We start from the raw sequence: 24,172 nt of genomic DNA, 5'->3' as shown, positions 1-24,172 counted from the left end.
AACCTAAATCTACCCTCTTTAAGCCTGTAACCATTTCCCCTTGTTCTATCACCACAGACCCTGCTAGTCTGTCCCCTTCCCTCCTGTAGCTCCCCTTTAGAAATCGAAAGAATATACAGCTTCAGCCACCTAACTTCATCTGTGGGCATCTGTCAGTGGAAGCAGTAGCTCAGCAAAATGGCAGTGAACGCAAGGAGGGGCTGGAGCTGTGAGCACGAGCTGGAGGGCACAAGCTGGGGCTGTTACTCCTTGGCAGGGGGTTTGTATGAAGAGAAAGTGTCTCGCTGAGTCACTGTGAGAGGAATTTGTTGCATGTGCAGGAGCAGTTGGGGATGATTAATGAGCACCATGGTAAGAGAAGTGTCGTTAGAAAGGGAGAAGAGTAGGAATAGGATGGGGTTGTGTTAAGAGTCAAGTTGGTATTTGTGACAAGATAGATTTGTGGTGTGGATTTAATTGAACGAGCTGGTTTAATGCATTTAAGGCAAACTTAAAAGAGTAACTCTTAAGGGAGAGATTTCTTGATTTTTATTTTTACCTTCTGCCTAAAGCTGTTCTACCGAAGCCTGCAGTAACCGAGGTTATAAAAGAAGGAATTAAGTAGATGTTTAAATCAAACTAAAACAGCTTTCAAAAATCCTTTCCCTATGGAAAGGATTTCATGAAATTGTTGTCATGGTAATGGAGTGCTGAATACATCGTAACCTCTTTTGCTAAGTAAACAGAAAGATGGGGGTACTTTGTGCCTTTGAAAGTGGAGTTTATTAAGCTGTGTGGGAACGTTTTATTCCTAAATTAAAAAAAAAATGGAAATTTTCTGAGAGCTCAAAACTTTATCAGGTTTTATCCTGGGAAACTGTGATTTCTGCCCCCGGAAATTAACATGAGAGCTTAAATAGGTTATTTAAAATTCTCTGGTATCCAGCAGAAGACTTGGAAAGATGTAATGCATTTTCATTTAATCCAATAACTATTTTTTTATCAGAAGGTACAGCCTTTTTAAATTCCAGTACAGCATGGCTACAAATCTGCATTACAGATAATGAAACAGAGGTTGAGATCCCTTATTGTTATTGCATGTTGATGGCAGTATTGGGAAGGAAGCAGACATACCCGAATTGTCAGTGCAGCACATTACTCTTTGAAGCATAGTACCTTTTTTGATCAGTGCTGCTGGCTGACCATGTGTGAAATACAGAGCTGGTATTTGTTGTAAATTAGTAACTGCAGTTTCAGTGAAAGTGGAAATTTCCAGCTTTGACCTGTGCTACTAATATCAGAGGTTTCTGTGGTTGCAGTATATGTTGTTGTTTTGGAGAGCTGGCAGGGTATAACTAGTGTGGGCACTTCTTGGTGTATTGCACCCATACCTGTTGTCCTTGATAGCTTTTTCAAAAAGAGTTAATTTTATCATACTTTTTTTCCCCCTCCAGTTAATTACTGAAATCTAATATAAAAATCAGTGCCTTCCCTTATTTTTGCCTGAATAATCTGTTTCAATAGTAAACGTACAGAATTGATGATTTCCAGAGCAGGGTGGATAGCAGCCTGAAACAGCACACCTAGAGCAAGCCTTCCTGCAGGGTGGCCGCTACTTTACTGAGATTGCTCACCAAGGGTGATCTGTCCTCACTGTGATTGTAGAGCAAAGGAAACTGCATTGATGAAGTCAGGTGAAGGTATTATGGTCTGGCCAGCAGGCCTTTCTTGGCTCTGAAAGAAGTCATGATTTGCTTTGCCCAAGTTTATTTGTCATGGTCCACCAAATTGGATGAAAGCACAGCCGTGCTGTAAGGTTTCTGAATTTCAACACAATGAATTTGATTTATTTAGCTGTTTGTGTTCTGCAGGATGTTATGCTGATTGTACGTCAGATACCAAAGTGTATTTTAGAGGATGCACATTGTAGAAAGCTTCCCAAGGGAAAACTGTCAGCTTTAAGAAGTCACAAAGATTTCTTCTACCTTTCCCCTCCCCCCTTTTTTTAAATTTTTTTTTAACTATGTATTTGTTTGAGGGCCACTTTGATAAATGCTTTCATTTCCAAATGGAGTTACTTGTGCTCAATGATCTTAGCATCTAATACATCTTAAAAATCAACCTTAGTCTTGTTATCCTGGAATGTTTTTAGAACATAATACAAACCTAGTGTTGAATGAAACCAAATGCATTCATTCTCTAGAAGAGAAATTGTTACTGTCAGATCTTATTTTTTTGCTATCAGGGATGTATTGCTTTCTTGATGCTCATATTCTTCTAATGAAGTTTTTACAGGTAGCATCACCTTTCTTTTGTCTGGTCTGTTTTCTTTTTACACTAACCACACATCTTGTGTGTGTTATGGAAAAATCTAGCTGCTTTATTAAAAAATATTTATCTGTTTTCTGTTTGTAGGCAGTTAAGTAGACTTGAATCTGGAAGATTAACTAGGTTATTTCTTGAAATATTTCCTGGCTCTTTTCCTGTTAGTCAGTCCCCAGATTCTCTACATTTTCATTACCAAATAATTTAAGGAAGCACTGCTGACATTGTATTTTAACCTGCATACTCTGAAATTACGCTCCTTTCACATCCTTTAATCCCTATTAAATGATGCCAGAAATCTCTGCAGCCAGCTCTCAGTGTCTTCAGAACTAGTTTTTATGGGATTTCATAGTAAGGCTCCCATGCCATCTGTTGTTCATGTTAACAGACTTCAAACTTTGACTGGAAAGCTTAGTGTTTGGACAAACTCAGAAAATACTTTGAGGAGCAGTTAAAAGGATGCCTCTGTAAATCCTGAAGACATGTTTTGCCTGTCAGAACCAGTTCTCCTGAGAAACTTTATCTGGTGTCTAAATTACATTTCAAATGTGTAAGACTTTCTGAAGAAACAGGCGTGTTTTTGCAGATAAGTCGTTTGTGTCTCCAAGCCTCACTTTTTCTCTCTCCCTCTTCCTTCCCTTTACAAGTTTCCCAGTGAAACACAATATATCCCCTGACAGGGACACTGGAAAATGGACATCTGCAGTAATATCTATCTGCTTACTGAAAAACATGCATATTGTTTTGTTTGTAAAGCTGTTTTAACTGTAAAACCTGACATTGTAATCAAACTGATTTTAAGTATTTGGCTTTCAGCTCAATTTTTGCTCTCGTGATATAGAATAAAACAGTTCAGTTGGAGAACCTTGAGAGATCAATGAGTCCCAACTGTTTAACCTCCTTAGGGCTAACCAAAAGTTACATTGTGTTATTGAGGGCATTGTCTGAATTCCTCTTGAGCACTGACAGGTCCTACAGATCTCTAGGAAGCCTGTTCCAGTGTCAGACCCTCACGGTAAGGAAGTGTTTCTAGTGCCCATTCAGCCTTCCTCTGGTGCACTCTGGTGTTTTCCCTTCCCTGCCATAGGTAGCCAGGACCAGAGTCCAGTGCCTCCCTCTGCTTCCCCTCCTCAGGGATCTGTGGGGAGCAGTGAGGTTGCCTCTTGACCTCCTCTTTTCCATGCTGGGCAGCCTAAGTGTTCTTGGCCTCTTCTCTCAGGACACTGAATTTTAGTTGGATTCAGTGAGCTGTCCTTCAGAATGGAACAAGACCGCTAGAAAACTTTTACAAAGCATTTACAAAGGAAATAGAAAAATCAAGTTAAGAACATCATTTGTCAAGCTGTTTTGCCAGGAAGGGTGGGAAACAGCAGAGCTGGAAGGAGCAGATAAGACCCTCAGTCTCTAGCTTGTTCAAGAGATAAGCTTGAGACCTTAGCGTGAGCAGAAGGAGGGACAAGCAGCTTGCTTCTTTTGCTTCGTTGGGATATTTTAGTCAAGATCTTTCAAGAATGAGTTAAGTGTGTGGGGGAGTAATTTTGGCCAGACTTTATAGAGACCTTTAAAAGAAGCATCTTCTAAGTGCAGAGAGCATTCCTCAAGTGGAGTTGCAGTAACTCCAGCTCCTGTGATGAGCATCATGGGTACTTAGTCTTCAAATGGTACTTCTTCTAAAGACAAGGTTATCTGTTTGAAAGCTGGGTGGTTGCCTTGGAACAGAGAATTGGGCAGAAGTAGTCTAGGCATTACTGGAAAGTGTGATTTGTGTCCTGAGGACAGAGTAGGAATTAGGGAGCACCCAGATCATTAATTGAGGAGAGTGCTGGTGGCTTTGCCTATTCACAGCTACTGTAGGTTTTGTGATAAGCTCTTGGTGAGCTGTGCAGCCTGGGAGTTAGGCAAGGTTAAACACTGCAATGAGGAGCATTAGTTGATGACATTACTATTTGTCAGACTTGACTTGTTTCTGTTTTCCTCTTCCCTCTCACTAATGGACTAGGGCTTTTTTAGCTCCTTTTTCATCAAGTTGCCTAGGGCAACTTTGAAAACACTAGTTCAAGTAAGTGTGCTTTAAGAGAAATATTGATGGAAACTGGTAGCATTGCCATGAGAACTGTTGACCTCTAGAGAGGGTTGTGGGTATTTTCAAAAAAAGGGTTACATGTTTCCATTATAGCTGCTTTTTTGTTGGTTGCTTGTTTTGAGATAATGCATTTGTGCTACACAAAACTTACTTAAGGAGGTTGGAGATCAAAACACATTAGGAATGTGAAACAGAATGCTCTTATGCAATGTGGATAGAAACGGAGCTGCTGCTGGGGGCTTACCAATTCCAGCCTGTTGAAGCTGATGATGTGGATAGCCTGTGACAGGCATATATGCAGGAAGGTCACTGTGTCACTAGAGTAAAAAGTCAGGGGTGTCTCATTTACAAGTCTGGAGCCAAGTTCAACCACAAAGTAACGTTATGCCATTTTAGTGGAGCAGGCTGCTTTATGAAGATACTTACCAGGGCTAAATATAGATATTGCATGTGCAATGTGATTGTAGTGTTTTGTAGTTGTTACAGCAGCTTTTGATTGGGCTTGTGGCTTATTAGTCAAAATATGCTTCCTTTGCATACTCAAATTTTCTCAAATATAAACATGTGATTTGTTATATATATGTATTCACATTTATCTTTCAGAAATATGTCTAAGTTGATTTTATATGTAGTCAAGAACTATCTATAAAGCTTTACACCTATCAAATCTATTTTGTTACTACAAATTACCTTAATGAGTCAGTAGGTCTGAGTGAATGGGGAACCACTGCAGGAGCAGAACTCATCCTCACTGAATAGGCTGCAGAGTGGGGATGTGCTGCTATGGTACTGTGGAAAGCACTTAAGAAGTATGCACATAGTGTGCAATAGACAGAAGGCTTTTGTGAGACAATCTGTTGATTATATTTCACTGGAAAGCATTGGTTACATGTGGTCTGAAAAACTGGCCTCTGTAACCAAGAAGTGAATGTAGTAGAGAGAAGTATAATTAGATTCATTTTTTATTCTATGCAGTATATAAATGATTCTTAAACTAGTGGTACCTGGGGACAACTTTGGTGACTCTGACCCTTAGCCTATAAAGTGAGCCTTGAAAGGTAGAGCTGATGACTCAGCAGAAAATTGAGTTAGGATTCCTGAAGCATCTTTTTTACTTGGTCTGTTTCAAGGCTTATGCTAAAAAGAAAATGTCCTTGTTGTTATAGTGATAAGCTGACAGGTTTATAGGCAGGCTATTAACATTTTTCTCAGGAGAGCAAAAACATCTGGGAGGTGTTCCTGCACAAATATTTTGCAGCCACATCTGTCTCTGCTGAACAAGCACTGGGTGATACCTGGGGCATAAGGTGACTCAGGCTGTGCAAGAGCAGATGTAGGTTGACGTGGGTAGATAACGTTGGACAAAATGGAAATAAATAACAAGTTTATATCAAAACAAATGGCTTTCTGTTATGCAGGAGCAGTTGACTGTGAAATTGTTGTGTTAGCTGTTGTATGATAATACATTAGGATCTGAGCTTTTGTTTTCATGATGAAACTTAAGATAAAATATGGTTTAAAAATAAAACAACTTTTGGATGTTTCTGTTTGTTTTATTGGGAAGAGAAACAAGGGAAACAATAGTGAAAACATTTTTTGTTATTATTGTTCTCGAGAAGATAATCTAAAGGTGATGGATGATATGATGATTGAAGATATGCCTTAGGATAATGTTAGGTACTGATGAGAAATGTTTTTTAGAATTGTAAGGAATTTTGATTTTCAGTTAACTTTCAAAATCAAGAGAGAAAGTCAATTAACTTGTTTGTAGAATTTAACAATATCTTTATGTTGTCTTTTCTCTTTATATATAGTTTGAAAAAGAAGAGGCAAGCCAAACAAAACACCGAGACCGTCTCTGCCAATTCCCCTGTATCTCCTATTTCCAAATCTCCAGCAGAGAAAGATGATGAAAGTAAAGTTATTTTGGAGCAAATCAGTTCCTCTGAAGACAACTGTAAATTTGCTGGGGAAAAGGAAACTGTTCCGGACAAAGAAAAGAAAAAAAAAAAATACAATCAACTGAAAGACATCAGGCGCACAGAGCTTAAAAGATACTATAGTACTGGTGAGTTATGGTAACACTGTAGTGTTGTTTAAATGTGCTTGTTTTAACGGCTGTTTAATGCATTTTTCTGATATCTTATAAAGATAAAAGGGTTTCCTTTAAGGGGGTAATTGACTCTGCATATTCTTTCTGTAAAAATAATCTTACGTAGCTCTGTACGTCCTCTAACTTTATTCTTCAATTTCTTTAAAAACAAACACAAAAAAACCAAAAACATCAAAAAAAAATTATTGTTTCTCTGTTCTAAAATGCAGTGTTATAGGCAGCTGTTAATTTTTTTTGCAGTTCTTTTTTTGGATATTTCTTCTTTCTGAAATTGAAGTGAGTCTTTTTTTTTCTTTTTGGTATGGTTATTTGTTTCATAAATTATGTATGCTATTTAAGACTTAAGTCTTAGTTCATACAATTTTATCTGCTGAAATGTGAACAAGTAAGGAAATAAACTACTTAAGACTTTGGGCATTTTGTTTAAAATTATGTGCCTGAAAGTTTATCATGCTCACACCCTTCTGTGTAATCAGTGCCTCAGTTAATCCAGTGTACCTTTAAATATGTGTGTGTGTGTATAATTTAGCCAAAACTAAGCATATGTGAGAAAAACCATATACAGATGCGTTTGTAGTTCTGGATTGTAATTTGTTAGATACTCATAAACAGTTTTAGGTTTAACTTAAGAAATACTTCTTTCAAATTCTGTCTTGGTGTTTCGAATGAACTCTTAGTTTAAGAAGTAGGGCTTTTTTGTGTTTGTGTGTCTGAAAGAAAGAATACAACAGAAAATTGTAGATATCCTAGAAGCAGAATTCTTTCCTGCTCATGCAGTGTGAATGAATAGTTGACTTCTGAGGATTTCTCTCTAGGAGAAGGAAGTGAATCAGCAGTAAGAATGCTGTTGCACATGGACTGGCACATGCAGACTACATCTGTGCTTGCCTTTTATGAGGCAATTAGGCCTTCCCAAAAAGACAGTGAGTCTTGGAGTAACGTTTGCTAGCAAACACAAGAGTTTACAGCAATGTATCAACCCAGGGCATAAATTTTGGCAGGTTTGAATCTAATAAGATTGATAATTTGGAAACAAAAAGGGAACTTGCTTTGCTTTTTATCTTACCTTCTGGCCATGCTGTTTTTGAAATGAAATAAGTAGGAAGAATTTTTCAGGAATGAATCTGTGAACTGTTCCTGTTTTGTTGGTATGTTAGTTTTAAGAACGTAACAAAGCTTATAACACTGGCACACCAACATATAAGCTCCTGCTGTGTAGCTAACAAAATGCTTCAGCTAAAAGCAACAGTTCCTTGTTAGTTTGTTCAGATCTGTGTGAAGTAGCTGGGTTTCGTTTCTCTGGTGTTTCAGGACTTCTGTGAAAACCTTTTGCTCCAGTTAGTGCTTGCTGTGGAACAGTGAGGGATGACGTGCCTCTAGCAAGGGTCCTTCTGAGCTGGGGAGGGAGGGAGAACAGGAAGCTCTGCAGATCTTGGCTGGTGATCCAGCAGTCAGTACGAGCTCAGGTTTTACTCCTGTTTGTTTTGTAAGCATTCTGATGTTCTGCATGGACTGACATTGTGACTCAGCACACCACTAGCTGTTGTGCAGATGTGCGAAGCTCTGCAGTGCTTTGAGAAATGCAAGGATTTAATTCTGCTGTTGAGATGAGCACAGACCAAACTGACAAAACACACAGAGACTGCTCTGTTATTTCAGTGCCTGCTTTGTTGCTCCTAAATAAAGAATTTTCCCCATCTGGAGCATCAAAATTGTGGAAGTGAAACCTTAGAAAGAGGTGGAAGATTGTTGATTGTGAAATGAGTGTAATAGCTTTGTGTTCCCTGTTCAAGTCTCAAAATGCAATAGTTTCACTTGAAACATTGTTTGCCGCGGAATTAAGTCCGCATGTGTTACACCTGTCTTCTTCCATTGCAGCTGAACCTGTGAAAGAGTTTGCAGTCATAGCAGCTCTCCTAACAGCTGCAGCCTTTGCTGCCCTGCTGTGCTGACTGAGCAGTTCCTGAGAACTCCCCTGAGTCCCACAGCAGCCTCTGTGAACTGTGCTTATTGAAGTAGTTGTGGACTTGTGTGTGGATAATGACAAAAAATGTCCATCTAGCTGAGCTGAGCCCTGCAGGAAGTGTGAATTCAGCAGGTCCCTGCTGGAAGATGTTAGCTGCTGTAGTGGTCAGAATCATAGAATCAACGAGGTTGGAAAAAACCTCCAAGATCATTCAATCCAACTGTCTACCAATCACCAATATTTCCCGCTAAACCATGTCCCTCAGTACAACATCTAAATGTTTTTTGAGCACCTCCAGGGTCAGAGACTCCAGCACTCGGCTGGGCAGCCCATTCCAGTGCCTGACTGCTGTTCTGGAGAAGTATTTCCTAACATTCTATCTGAATCTCCCCTGGGGCAACTTGAATCCATTCCCTCTAGTCCTGTTGCTAACTACATGGGAAAAGAGGCCGATCCCCAGCTCACTACAACCTCCCTTTAGGTAGTTGTAGGGAGTGTTAAGGGCTCCCCTGAGCCTCCTCTTATCCAGACTGAACAATACTAGTTCCTTCAGCCACTCCTCATAAGGCCTATGCTCCAGACCTCTCACCAGCTTCATTGTCCTCTGAACATGCTCCAGAGCCTCAATGTCTTTCTTGTAGTGTCAGTATGTAAAGACTATTTTAGAAATGTTGATACACTTACATATGAAACTGCCTGAGAGAGACCATCATGTCATGTACATGTCTTATATAATGGGTACATATACTTCATATTTTGTTCGTTTCTTTCACAAGATTTCTTTTCTGATTTGTCACTTTCCTGGTGTTTCAGAGATACTCCACCTCATATCTATGCTTAACCATTTTTTCTGGGTGCCAACAGTAAATGGGCCGTTCATCCTGATTCTGTGACTAATGGGGCAGGGGGACCTATGGACCCATGCCCTGGGAAAAAGGGTAAGGAGATGGGCCTAAAAACAAAACAAGTGGCAATGATCTGAGGAGAAATGCTAATTTACTTATTTTGTATCCTGTTATTAACACAATATAAAACAATATAACTGGATTTGAGGCTAATAAATCAAATAAAATGAGAGAGTGTCCAAAACCGAAGGCCTTACTCTAATGCTGCAGACTAGAGAGCACACACTGCTAAGATGCACAGCAAAAAGAGGAAGTCTCAGGACTTGTGTGCAGTTTTTTCTTTCCTTCTGAGTGGGAAATGGGAACACAAAGACCTCTGGGGTATGTAGTTCTTCTCGTCTGAGAACAAGGTACCTAGAAATTCAGCAGTCCACAGCACTGGAGCATTAACTCTTTAACTCCCAGTGCCTTGCATTTTGTTATGATGTGAAATACAGTTAACAAAAATCATAAAACCATAACACTTGGTTTGCTTTGTTGTTGTTGTTTGGTAGCTGTTATTTTCCAGTTATCTAGCTTTGACCTGTCTAGAACTTTATAAGAAAAATCTGATATGGAACTTAGTATTTTTTCTAAATCCTTTCTGTGCTTTACCAAAATGCTGATTTTTTTTCCTAGTCAAAAGAATTGTATTAGGTGTAGCACCAGTCTTATAGATTCTTATCTGCAGGTTGATATGATGAGGCATATGTAATTTATTCTGTGGCTTAATGGAGGTCCTACTGTAAGTTTCCTTGAGCCCAGCGAGGTTGTGTTTAATAGTGTAGGTGACTTTAGAACTCTGTCCTCTAAATAATTCTCCCTTTCATATTTTGCATGGTGATGGATGCTTCTTTCTTGATTTTTGATTGTGAAACAGGAAAGGAATATTACATCTCACAGTAATTTGTTTCTCATATACCATGCCCCTTCCTTAGAAGCTTGTGAATATGTTTGCCTTTGTAAATGTCAGTGTTAATGGTAGAAACCTCACTCAAATGCGATTCTGTTGATTAGATAAATCCCTCTTCTCCAGCAGGATAGCTGTAGTGCAGTTTCTGAAAGCTGCAGAGAACAGGAGGTGGTGGTACACCCTGCCATACTTTGTAGAGAGGGAGCATTTAGAAGATTTATACTCTGAAGCGACGTGCAGCTAGTTGAAGTGGTGTGGTTGTCTGTAGCCAGTGGGTGGCATCACAGAGCCAAGGAGGAAGAGCAGCATTCTGCGGAAGGGAGTCCTCCCATCGTCTCTCCCCAGCTTCTGGCATTGTGGTGGCACCATTACAGACAGACTAATGGTATCCAGTATTGTTAATTTCTCTTGAGAAACTGCCAAATGTCTGAACAGTTGTCAGTAAGAGATTATTTCTTCTGTGTAACCTTATACTTTACTTCTTTATTTGCACTTGTGTTGTTCTTCACTGCCTCTATAATTTTGCAACATATTTGTAGCATTCAGTCTCTAATGTCACACTATAAGATGTTGCTCTATAGATTTAGCCCTTGTTTTCATGCATTAAAACAGCACAGGCAACAATACTACTCCTCTTTCTTTTCCGAGGACCAGCGGAAGTAAAACTTTCTCCTTTGGGGAAGGGGAAGCAACCTTCTGAAAACAGACAGTGTGACAGTGGTGTAAATCAGGATTGAGTGCACCCTTCTGCATTTCATTCATATGTTTACTCCATAACAGTAGAACTTGCCTTTCTACCAGTTGTGTTGTATTCCCAGTTTCCATTGATTTTGCTTGAAATTGTAAGCAGTTGGCATGTGTGAGGTCACCATTCAGGAATGCATCATGAAGAAGAACTTCAAGTCTGTTTGCCTCACATCACGCATTTATTCAGCAAAATAAAATCTAGCTCACTAGCTTATCATTCAGTCCTCCTATCATAAAGCCATCTTCTATTTTCATGTGCTGTGCTGTTTCATTCAATGCATATGACTCGGGTTCTACAGTGTGTGGGAAATCACTGTAATAGAGCATGATCCTATTGCATCTCTGATTTTTGTCCAAAGCAGGTAGGAGTCCTAAACGCCATGACAAGAGTCTCAAGAGGGAAAAATAATATGTGCCTATGTTATGAGGCAGCATAGCGTATGTTGAGCAAGAGGTGTCAAAGCAGAGTCCGAAAGCTTACAGTAGATTCTTCTATGATTTGTCCTTCCTGGCATGACTCAGGTAGGGGTGATATAGGAGCAGCATGGCACGTGCAGTTACAGAACTTCTGAACCTTCTAGATGGCTGGCCAAGAGCAGATGTTAATTAATAAAACAAAGAGGATGTAGCAATTTTCATCATTTATAAATGTGGTGAAATTTACTTTGGCACCAGATCAACAGAAGCAGCTCCCCTGTTACCAGCTGTACTTGATATCACTTTCAGCTGTTTGCAGTGCAGTGAAAGTCATTTTACAGTTTAAATTATTAAAAAGGTGGGACACTTACTGAGCCCACTTTGCACAATGGCTTCTAATCATTAGGCTATTTGTTAAGTAGGCTTAATCTGAAGTAGAATTTTCAGTGTATGTTGAGTTAGAGCTTGGTACTTTAGTGAGGCCTGATTTTTGTCTTCTGTACCTGCAGTGATTATACTACAATAGAATAAAGCTGAGGACTTATTTAAGATGATCATTGTAGAAAGATATAATGTATTAAAAAAAAAAGTATTGAAGTTTTTACTGATAGTTTACCAACTCTGACCAGCACTAATCTATGGAGACTTGATTTTGTCACATCTGTTTATGTTGTAAAGTGCATTGTGTTGCTGTAGGGTTAACAGAATGAATAATGCCAAATAGTATGGTAGCAAAGATATCATACAGATGGTATAGTTAAAAAGATTATTGTGATGGAAAGAAACAGTCAAAATAAAGGAAAATGCTCACCCATGTCCTAGGCTTATGATAGGAAACTCCAAAGGAGCAATCTCCAACAAGAGATCCTTCCCCAATGGTGGTCAGCCCTTAAATGGGGTCTGGGAGAGGTGGAGCCAGACTCCACCCCTTCCCATCACACAGGTTGAATTGCCTTCACCTGTGCTCCTACGGCTGACTCAGTGCTGGCCTCATGAGATCAATCAGTGGTTCAGGCCATGATTCAACAGATCCCATACAGTTGCTTTTAATGTAAATGATGTAAAGAGGGGTGGGAAGGGCAAAAAAAATATCTTCCAAAATTGAGATCTCATATACAATTAAAGTAGCAGAGGAAAAAAAAATTATTTGGTTATAATTGCCTGGGTAGAAAAACAGGAAGTCTGGAATAACTGAAGAGTGAAAGTGAACATAGCTAGTAGTGGGCCTGATAGGAAGCTTCACGCAGTTGGGCTAGTAGCATGACTTGCTGAAACTAATTAGAAAGAATAAGGTGGACAAATGACTGAGAAACAACAAGTTTCGCATTGCTTGTTTGGGAATAGGGAGAATATTATCTCGAGTCCCTCTGGATCAGCGTTAAGATCAAGAAGTTATGTTCAAGCTGAGTTAAGTGGTGTTTGCAAGAAACTGTCACACACAGGAGGAACACCTTGCCCACAAGCAGAAGAATTTGGTCTGAGAAGTAGAAATAACGCTGCTGGAACTTAATGTGTGAAGTCAGGTGGAAACATGTTAGGCTGTGAGTCTGTGCCCCAGGTGTGCCTGCGGGGACATGTGGCAGGTGGGGCTGTGTGGCCAGTATGTCATGTCCTGGGTGAAGAATTGGGCTCCCGAGTCCTTCCTTCAGTTCTTCCTGGAGCAGTGGAAACTCTAGAAGGTGTACAAAGTGTATTTGGTACAGGTGTTCCTGACTGGCAGAGTGTGTTGGTATACAGAGCCTGATGTGTGAGCTCCTTCAGGCCATGTGGTGCCAGCAGGGCAGCTCCTCCCAGTCCTGCACAGCCAGTCTGGGAGCGTGCTCAACCGCACTGTAGGAAGTTTACCTAAATGCTTAGAGAAATAGAACTCCTGTGACCTGCATTTAATAACAAAGTGGAGTTTGGCCTTGTCTTCTTAATTTCGTAATGCCTTTGCTCCCAGCTTTCCTTTCCATACTGATGTTTCTTCTCATCTTGTCAGACTGTTGGGTCTGCAGTATGACTCATCAGGTTGGGATTACTATGGCATAGAAGAATGCAACTCAATTCAAATTCACATACCTCCTGACGCTCTGTGTGATTAAGTGGTGGTGGCCAGCATCAGGCAGTAAAAGTTCACTGAACCTTCTTTCTATTCATCCCTCGATTTCTTTAAATAACTGCTGACCCTTTTTACACCCCCCATTGTATGAGAAAACAGGAATTAGATCTGATTTTCACTGTATCCCTCCCAGGGTGCATTTTCATAAGGAGCTGAAGCCCATCTAAGGCAGCGTGAGGTTGTTGCTGCCCTTCCTCCTCCTGAGTCCAGCTGAGCAGTCCCAGTCCCTGCCTCCTGCTGTTGCCAGCCAAGAGTCAGTGAGCTGCAAGCAGAGATGCTTTGTCCGGGGCTGGTATCTGGCAGGTTCTACAAGCTGAGGGCTAGTAGCAGCAGCAGGAGAAAGTTCAGGGAAGTATGACAGTATGATTTTTTTTTTTCTTCCCATACCTGGATTTTCCTCAGTAAATGAAAACAGGGCATAGAATATGCATAAAATTGGTGTTCTGATCTTTGTGCGTGTGTCAAGTGTCTGTAGAATTAGTCAGGTAAGTGACAAAAAATTAGATAAACCTTACTTATTTGATCTAAGGATACCTGTGGCTTTCCTCTTGTGGTTCTCAGTAATACCGTGCATTTCTGTAGCGTGCTTAGAGATTGACATACTTCATCTATATAGTGCAGTTTGGTCTAGTCTATGAGGATGTATACTCCATGCAGGTCTCTGTGATGACAACTCAAGTGACCAATTTAGCCAGAAAAACTCTTTCACATCCCATGAAAAATGGGGAAAAAAAGGTATCCAAAGGTGTCTGCTAACCATGAAATCACCAGATTCTTTGTTGCTGTCTTTATTAAACAAAAAATGTAGAGGTTTTTTTTTTTTTCCCTGATTTCAAAGAAAGTTAGAATATGCACTCAGAGGATGCATATTTTTTTCAGAGGAAAAGCAGCTTGCTGTAATTTATTTATTTATTCCCTCTCATGTTGTTCATCTTGGTAGTTTTCAGCATGCAGACTTCTCTTTTAAGTCTGTGGTCACTATTGCAGTGCTGTAAGATGGCTAATACCCTGCTGTATGGCAAATGGGGAAAAGCACAAAATTCAGTTTTTCCTGCAGCTCTACCCAGCTTTTTCAGTGCCTATGAGGAGATCTTTTTTCAGCATGACTACAAGAGGAGAGCAGGATGTTTTAGAGGCAGTGTTATTTTTTTCAAGAGACTCATGTCCTTTCCATTCACATCCATTTGTTCTCTCCCACTCTGTTTCACTTTCTTCCCTCTCATGTCCTCAGTGGCTTGTTTAAATGCCATCTTGCCCTTTAAGGATTAGACAGGTTGGGGTGGAGTAAGAGTTAGTAGGATGACTAGTGGAGGTTAGGCAGCAATTAACACTTGGAAACTATTTACTTTTTTAAATTATAATCCAAAAAATTAAGCTCCCCAAAAGTGAGGAACTTAAAACTTCTTTTATACAGTAGTCAGGATATCTCCAACTTGCACAGTGTTGCATTTTGAAATAACATTGCTCAGGCTAAAACTTCACAAATTAATGGGCTTGTGGGTTGGAACACTCTATAAAATGTAAGAAAAGATAATAAAAGCAAGGTTAGACAAGTTATGCCTTTAGGACATGCAATTCCATCATGCTTACAATAGCATGGTGTCAGTGAAGCTGCTCTTTCATTGCTGTAACAACTACCATATAGTTCTGTCAGATAGTAATTCTCATTTAATTTCTCATAGAGACTAAACTGGTCAAGCTCTATTTTAAAACTAATGAGGGCTGCTTTTCCTCATAGCATCTGTTACTGCTCTCCTGTTAACCCTCCTATTTGCTGCTAAAACTGATTTTCTGCCATCTGATTCTTTCTTTCCTCAGTCTTTAAGAGTAATAAACAAGCTTTGTATGTCTTAAATGGTTTTCTTTTTAAAAACTTCTTCCTTAAAGTGGCCCGGGATAGATTTAGATAACCTTAGCATACCTGTTGACTATAGTTTTCTCAGACAATGGTTTCCTAAGTACAGCTGAGTGATGTGAACAGCTTGATGTCTTGAAGTGTTAATTAACATCTCATTGCCACTGAAAAGGGAAGTCCTTTGCTTTTTCTCCTATCCAGCTGATATGTCTTAAGTTATTCTTAACATATTCTTAACAATGAAGCCTGCTGTTTGTCAGACCTGAAAAATGTTCTCTCCTTCCTTCTTCCCAATGACCTCTGATACTCACATTTCAAATGGGCTGCTTTGTACCCGGGAGAGCATTCCTGAGAATCAGTCCTCTTCATTTCTCCAGGATGAGTTTCACAGGAGCTGGATGCAGAAGCTGCCCCACCCATGTGGATCCACTGTTATCCAGGGAGCACTTGTTCCATCTCCATCAGCATGGCACAAACTTGCCTTCTCTATGAGCTTTCTGCACTTGTAAACATCCCTACAACCTATTTCTTAAGTAGTGATCTCTGCCCACAGAAGTTGGTTTTGTTTTGTCTGATATGAAGTTACCTGACCTGAGTCTTCAGACAACACCTGGAGTGCCAGAAGCTTTCAACTACCCCTGCCTTTGCTGGACACCCTCTGCATGCCATTGCTGTTCATAGCAGCTTCAGTATCTTGTTTCCTTTCTGATGAGATAATATAATGCACTATAAAGACTCATTCAATCTTTACTCTTCAGCATTTCTTTTCAGCTTCAATATATTTCAGCTACTGCCCTGTTGTTTTCCAGATGGGATTTAGAGCTGAAACACTGCTGGCTTCATCTTGCTGTTTCATTACAGTAATGTACTAATTAATCCTATTGGCTATTGCACTGTATGAACTAACTCTCTGATATACTCTATTTTTTTTTCTCCCCTAAACTTCAGTGACCTTTTTCACTAGATCTTTCCTCCTCCTCTCACTTTTCTAACAGATTCTCATAAAGGAAACTGTGATTGCAGTGGTGTGCATCTTGCCATCTTAACCATGGGAGCCACTTAGTTGCTGTGGGCTCGGCAAGCTGTGTGAGGCTCTTGTACCCCTATGCTGTCTCTGCAGGGTTTGTGAGTCCTGCTGTCCCCCTCCATTCTGCCTGATGTGAAAGTGCCAGCAAAAGAAGAGCAGCGATGCCTCCCTGTGCTGCCTCTCCTTTTGCTTTGCATTTTAGCGCAGCATGTTCAGATTGTAATCAGCTGTAAACATCTGTAATACGTGACGTTGCTTTGTGCCCCTACAGTTTAAACTGGAGCACCTAAACCCACACTTTGTGAAGGAAGAAGCAGATAACTGTAAGAGAAATTTAAGCTCCTAGAAAATATGTGCAGTTTTCCATGTAGAAGCTGTGGTATATGAATATTCCATGAATCTCAGTTTCTGAATTCTTAGTTAAATGTGGCTGAAAATACTATCTCCATTTATAGCAGAAGGAGTATATATCAGAATAACTGACATAACCTTTGTTATATCAGTTATTGGAATGCTTGTGACTTTGTTCTGAGGCTCTGTATTTTCTGTTGATCTCTTAATTCCTTTAAAAGACCTACTTGAAAAATAGCTAGGGCTGAACCACAATCAATTGTTAATGAAAACAGGAAAAATTATTAGGGCGTGAATATTTCAAACTTCATGTGACTGGATTTCTGTTGGTCTAGGAATTGCCATTCCCCAATGGCAGAAGTTTCACTAACTGAAGGACACAGATGTGATCATGGTGAGTGACAACAGACTTCTTGTTCCAGTGATTTCAGCAGCAGAAAAAGAGAGGATGATTATATGATTCAGTAGAGTGAAATAGAGAAAGAAGTAAAGGTGATGGCTTGGCAGGCAGTTATCAGAGAAGCAGAACTGAAGAACAGATGCCTAAGATGGTGTTGGCATGTTGATTTGCATTGCTTTTTTTCTTCTTTAGCTCTTGTAGTATGGTAGTAGTCTACTACCCAAGTCTGAGCAGAGAATTTTTCCTGCCTTCCTACCTTGCTGCCTTTTTCCTCAGGAGGATGGGTCTGACCAGATACCTGAAAATCTCTTTATGGGCTAGTACCCTAGCTGCTGCAGCTACATCCTTTTGGCTAAATGGAGGGAATGGGGCTGGAATGGGATCTACTCCAAGAATGCTGTTGTCATCTCTGGGTAGCACTTAGGTGGAGGTATCCCAAAATAGGCATCCAGCTCCTATGGAGTTGGGGTTCACCTGCACTTGACAATAACTGAAAGCAAGGCTTTATTAAATATAGTGATTTCAGTATCAGCGCTTGTTCAGCACGACAGTTCTAGGATAATGAGAAGAAAATTGCTTGGGGAAGCAAAGTTAATTCATCCTATATTCAGCTGCTCTGCATATACAGCATTGCTGGATGTTATTAAAATGTTGGTTTAGAAAGTAGAGATGAAAAAAAATTGTTCAAATAAATTGATTTGTCTCTCCTCTTCCTCCTTAACCAGCCCAAACAGGGCCTTCATATTCTTCAATACCTTGCATCTCTCTATAATGACATAAGTGATACTTATTGTGTTATGTCTCTGTCAAGATAGTTGGTATTGGGCCTCATTCACTGATAAGAGGAAGCTTTATCTGTGTCATCTCTTAAGCAGTGTTCTGATTAGGTTACTCTAAGTGATAACTGTTCTCCTCTGAGTTTGCCTTTTAGTTTCTTGCAAGTGACCTTGCAAGTTTTCACTCCTTAGTGCTTTGTGCTCGGTTAGACTGTATCTAATACAATTTTATTTCTTTACAGAGATATAAGACTGGATTGTCCTAAAATGGTAGTGAAGTACTCAAAGATGTGGAAGAATATTTAGTATCTTACATTTTTAAGGAAACCCTTGTTATGTTATTGTGTAAATTAATGACACCTTTACATATTAAACTGCATGTAGATTTTCTTCATCCATCTCAAGAAGGGTTTGAAGATTATTAGAAGAGGAAAAAGTAAATAGATGGCCTTTGTGATGAGAGAAATAGGAAGGGGTGTAAAGTATGCTAGTATTAGTTGGCATCAAAAATGGCATAACAAAAGGAAGATGTATAGAAGTCTGTGACATACTATGTGGTATGCAAAAGGTGACTAAGGATTGTGTATTTGTTCACCCTTTAGATAATATTAATCAGGATGCTCAGTGAAAATAATCAACATTAAATATAAGCAGAAAAAGGGAAGCACTGTAGTGCACAATGATCCTACAACAGTGAACCCCACTATATATCAGTGTGCGGGTCTCTGGAGTGCAGAGGGACTGGGCAGACTTGTGGATGGTGCTCATTTACCTTGAGAAACCCACCATCTCTTGAAGCTTAGGAAACTGCCCACAGAAAAGATTTCTGTTTTCATGCTGCTGAAGGCTTTGTTAAGACACAGATTAATAAGTAAAATGGACTTTTGGTCCAAGTGAGCTATTGCCTCTATTCTCTTAGGCTACTGAGTTTATTTACCCAGTGAATAAGAAGTGGTCAGTCCTTCAGCTCTTTGTTTACTTCTGCATTCCTGATAGTGTTACTGGATGTGAGCTGAACTATTGTACAGTTCAGATGTCATAGCTGGTACTAAAACTCCTTACACTGATCCTAGCCAGTTGCAGGTTGGGGTCTGTGTTGCACTGATGCATCATATGCAGGTATAAGCAGCCCAGGATTCTGTTGATGCTTCTTGACCTATTCTGATCTCTTTATGAAGTTATTTACATAGTTGCAGAGGTGTAATTCTCCTATCATGCATCAAGGTGTTCTGGATCAGAAACTGATTGACCTCTTTGTCTTACTCTGTCAGTAGCTGCTTTCCAAATTATTCTTAGGTAACTCTTTTTCAGAGGTTACCAACAGGGTCACAAAATGAAATACGATCAGTCTGCTAGGAAACTGAATCAGGCATAAATATATCAAGGGCAGAAAATTTTCCATTCCATACCTATCCATTTTTAAGAGGCGTGTATTTTCTTGCATGTTCTCACTTAGCATTCTTTTTCTCATTGCAGATTAATTTTAGTATTTTTGCATAATTTCTATTTTACATGTTTCCTGAAAAGATAGAGAGGTACAGTCCACCCACTCCACCCTTTTCCTTCAAATGCTGTGTGATTCCATTTGGGTTAACAGCTATCATATTTGTACAATGCTGTGTTCATTATATGTGCAATGCAGGAAAACTTGTGAGGCAGAACTCTGAGTCACTTCACCACCAAGCAAATGTCCTAGTTCAAAAAGTAGCCAGTGGCTTTTATTTTAGAGCCTGTGAAGAGGTGCAGCATCTCTTCCCTTCACTTATTCCTGAAAGAAATGTGGTTACTGAGGATATGTCTGACTAGCCTCCATTGTGCCTGTGTGTGCACTGGGTGCCTTTGGGACTACTGCCTTCAGACAGTCAGAAAAAAATTGGTGTCCTGAAGAAGAAACTGGAGAGGATAAGAGAACTGGAAAAGTAATATATTGTTTTTCTACTTTATAATCCTTTATGCAAAGTGTAGTTTGCGACCTTGGCCCAGCTGCTTGTACTGTAAGTGAAGAGGGCAGTATTTGTCAGACGTAATGGATTCACTGGAGAAATGATAATCAGATTTTTTTATTATTATTATTTCAAAGCTTTATATGAAAAAGCAAAACCATAGAGTACTGAAGATTTTTCACCTTGGAAAACGATATGATGTAGTTTGGTCAGGTGATTAGGGCCAGTGTAAGGATGGTATCCAAAAGGAATCTGAAAAAGAAGTGTCAGATTGTGGTTTTGGAGGACAGAGGTACACATTATAATAGCTTATTTTAGCCTATGCAGTTAGAGTCTGTAAGTGGTAACCTAAGAGAGCAGCAGCTGCAGGCATCCTGCCTGCAGGAGGTTAGACATGTAAGAAAACTTTTCATGAGAGAAAGGAAGGGCAGAAAGCAACAGCTTTTACTATTACTTTTGAGACAAAACTCAAAATGACTCTTAGTAGCGTCAGTCTCTTGCTCTTGAGATGTGTGTGTGGATACTGAAGTCATTTGCTTCTCCCAGTTCTGTACCTCTTCAAAGCACGCAGAGCTCCTGTCTCCTGACTTGTGTCCTTCAAGGAAGAGTGGAAGTGAACTTCACATTGTGGCAGCATAGGAGTCAGCTTTGCATTTTTTAATCTGGGAAAAGCCACTTAATAATGTAACAGTTTTAGGAAATGGTAATTGTTTTGGTGAACACTGAAAGATTATGAAATTCCAACACTGTGAATATGGCAGGAGGTGACGTGACAGCTCTTAAATCTTTTAATTCAACTAACAGCATGAACACTTCTTAGACTTTATAGAAACATTTAATTTTAAGAACCAGAATCTGTCGTGTTTACAAATTAATCCATCAGAGCTAAAGTAAATGAAGATACTGAGTAAAATATTCTCTTGTCTTCTTGGAAAAGTACTTAATTTAAGTGATGCTTATAATACTCTGGAAATGATACCTAGAAAGTAACCATTCCCAGTGTGTGAAGGAAAAGGCTTTTTCAAGATGTTCATAAATATATTCCAAGTTTATATTTGTATCTGGTATTAATGTTTTAGCTGCAAAATTCAGCATGTGTTCATGCACATAGGTAGTGGACATGAAAGAAAAAGCAAGCTGTTTAACTGCTGGGGTTCTTTAGGATATATTGACCTTTACTGACAAAGGAAGCACTGCATTATATTTATTCTAAGCTCAACTCGTCTTTTCTTTTGTCTGTACTGTTTTGGATGTTCAACTATGTGTAAGTATCTAGCTCACTTTACTGTACTGCTCCACTGTTTTGTTGGGGACTCTACTGAACACACAGATCCCTAGTTCTGGCGGCCAAGAGCTGGACTGCATTATACATCTCCTTACAACAGTGTTACAGGTTGTAACTTTTGACTGTATGATACTTTGAATCTAAGCTTAAGCAGCTAATACAGTTGAATGTACCTGAAAAATAAAGTGTTGCTAGGGGAGTGAGGTGAGGGAGAGAGAAACATCCTTTCTCAGGTAAGAACCTGCAGAGTAGAGTGTTTCCTGTATTGGCATACTGTTCTGTGGTCTCCTTATGCCACAGTGACTGAGTGGTCGCTGATGTGGTCAGCTGTCAGTCATCTCTCCATTCTTCCAAAGACAAAATCTTGATATCAGCTAAACAGATTTAGTTCCAAACAGCAAAGGCTCTACTGGAAATTGTATTATTATTTTTCCCATTCGTGCACAACCTTAACTTCATGTTCAACAGGTATAAATTCTGCAGGTGTGCTCAGCTGAGCATGCTGAGTATTGCTTGTGTAGGCCTCTGCAGGCTGGAGGAGCTCTCTGAGAGTGTGGCCTCCATATTTTGAAAGCACTGTGTCAGTCCCTGTGCTGGTCTCAAGGTGGAAACCCGCTGCAGAAGGGCTGGGTGTGACCCACTTGTGGGCCCCTCCCTTCTTTTTGTGTACATTACAGTTGGTTATATGAGCCCTCTCCCTACTGTCTGCCACTCACTCTTTGGAAATAGCAAAGGTTGCAGCACAGCCTGAATGCAAGCCAGGAGCCCTGCCTTGCCTTCCTCATCCTTCCTTCCCTGGCTTTCTTCACAGAGCTGCTGGTTTGCATGGCAGATCATCCCCCCAGGGGGTCAGCGTCCCCAGGGCCCTGCCACTTGGGCTGCTGAGTCTGACCCTGCCTTCTTGCCTCTCCCATCCAAGCCAAGCTGCAGCACTGAGGGGCTGTGGGCACGCAGGGCAGCCATGCACGGTCTCTCTGCTCCTCGGCCTCGCTCCTGGAGCTGGGGCTGTGTACCAGCCTCACCCCCACCACCAGGTAGGCAGATTGGGTCCTTGGTGCAGGGTGAGGCCACGAGGATGGATCTCCCTGGATGCAGGCTGGGTGGGCAGCGAGTGGCTTTTCAGATCCTTGGTTTTGCTGTCCCTTTGCTGTGGTAAGAGTGAAAAGGAGCAGCCCTGCTTGTGCTGCCAAGGGCTGTGTGTGCCTCTCTGGTCCTGCAAGGGTTTGTGCAGGTGCACTGATTTTTCTGTGTGTTAGCTGGCAGAAGATGTCTCCTGAACAACCTTTACACTTACACTTCTTATCGCTTTCTTTTACTGCTTTATGCACACCTGTTTTTCAGGATTGTTGGGATACTTAAAGCTTCAGAGTTGAAAATAGCATTTAAATATGAAGTAGTGGTGGTGAAATGGTGGTTAACCACCACTGTTGTGGTCATACTAATGTAGTATCAGTGCATACCTTCTTAAGCTGGTTTCTCTCTCAGCCATGATAGCAGCTTGTCACACAAAGTGTTTATAGCCATTAACAGAATTGCACAGTAATCAAGGAAAAGCAGGGAGCAGGTTAGCATCATTGTGTACAGAATTCTTCCAGAGTTCCTGTATGATCACTAATTGTGCTGCGCTTGATGAAGTGTTGCTTGGTTTGCAGTGCCTGATAATTAATAGATATTTTTGATGTGTCTGTTTCCATTTGCAGCTACAGTTTGCACACCCCGTGAATCTCTTTTGAAACATGTTGATACACAAACATCTTAAAAGTCAGTTATAATCTTTTTTTCCCCCTCTTTAGACGACAATCAAAACAAAACCAATGAAAAGAAAGAGAAGAAGATGGTTTCTCAGAAACCCCATGGTACCATAGAATATACTGTAAGTGTTGCACTGTGGTTTATTCACATCTGCTTTTTGAAAGTGGAATTGTTGAGGTTGACAGTGAGCCAGTGACATAAAGCAGAAAGCATGACATGAATACTAAATGATGTGTCTGTATGTATCTCAGTAGGATTAGTTCCAGTTACCGTTGTGTGGGGAGAGCTGGGCTTGCATCCAGGACTGCTGTTCAGCCCAGGTGCTCTGCCTTTTCTCACAGCTGCCAGTCCTGTTTTTATTTCTGCAGTGTGACCCTTTAATAGGATAATTGGTTTTGTTGCTTTGGAAAATACTTCCAGTGTTGCTCAGGGGCACTGAGGATGTGCTTGATCCTGAGATGTCTGTGTGATCTTTCTCTAAGCTGGAGCACTGGAAGAGCATTCTGCTGCTGTCACAGCTCAGAGAACTGATGGTGTGAGGAAGATCCCTGTGTATCATCCAGGGGCCCTGAACAACACTTGCACCTGACCTTCCCACACCCAGTGTGACTGTAGAAAGCTTGTGTCCTAGCTGGGAACAAAACAAGTGTCTGACTTACTGGGATTGCTGAAGGTGTTACAAAATTTCCAATGTGTGCCCCCTTTCCCCACTTGCTGTTCTAGTTCTAGTTAAGGTGCTGCTGCTTTAAAGTCCTGTGACAAAAGGAGAGGGACATCTATAACACATCTCCATTTTTTTTATCTGTTGTGTATTGTGAGAGAGGTGTTTTTTTTTGTTCGGTTGCCTTTTTTGTATGTTGACTTTGGCTTATCATATGATCTCTTAAATCATCAAATCTATTCCCTGCAAACAGTTTGCTAGACGCTTACAGTCCAGCTGTTACACTGTATGTGATTGCCACTGTATCTTAAGCTTCAACTCTTCTTCAGGCTGGAAATCAGGACACCATAAACAGCATAGCATTGAAGTTTAACATCACCCCAAACAAGCTTGTGGAACTCAATAAGCTTTTCACACATACAATCGTTCCAGGCCAGGTAAATCTTTTATATTTCATATACCTGAAATCTGATTTTTTTTGCTATGCATCTAAGGTTTTTGACTGCTTTCTGCATATATTTAGGTACCTGGATGCAAGGATATAATGGACAGTAATTTAAATCAAAGATCAAATTACTAGATCACATGGAGCTG

General features: G+C 40.3%; 2 protein-coding genes across 8 annotated transcripts in view; both read left to right on the top strand.

The window, feature by feature from the left end:
- The window catches only part of NCOA7 (nuclear receptor coactivator 7), a 76,565-nt gene that overhangs the window by 28,320 nt on the left and 24,073 nt on the right, over window positions 1-24,172 (top strand). For 6 of the 7 annotated variants that reach the window (XM_065734207.1, XM_065734222.1, XM_065734192.1 and 3 more), the window contains 3 exons: window positions 6,202-6,455; window positions 22,959-23,038; window positions 23,908-24,015. In XM_065734207.1, coding sequence (XP_065590279.1) covers window positions 6,202-6,455; window positions 22,959-23,038; window positions 23,908-24,015 — 442 coding nt within the window. Of the gene's footprint in view, window positions 1-6,201; window positions 6,456-17,096; window positions 17,156-22,958; window positions 23,039-23,907; window positions 24,016-24,172 lie in introns of those variants that run through there. The other variant, XM_065734214.1, reaches the window with a different exon arrangement.
- TPD52L1 (TPD52 like 1) overlaps window positions 1-24,172 on the top strand; it is a 327,044-nt gene that overhangs the window by 287,135 nt on the left and 15,737 nt on the right. The window lies entirely within an intron of this gene.

This window comes from Cyrtonyx montezumae, unplaced genomic scaffold (genome assembly GCF_038088225.1).
Source record: "Cyrtonyx montezumae isolate F1298 unplaced genomic scaffold, pur_monq_1.0 scaffold_0, whole genome shotgun sequence".
NCBI lineage: Eukaryota > Metazoa > Chordata > Aves > Galliformes > Odontophoridae > Cyrtonyx > Cyrtonyx montezumae.
This window is presented reverse-complemented; position numbering and strand designations above follow the sequence as displayed.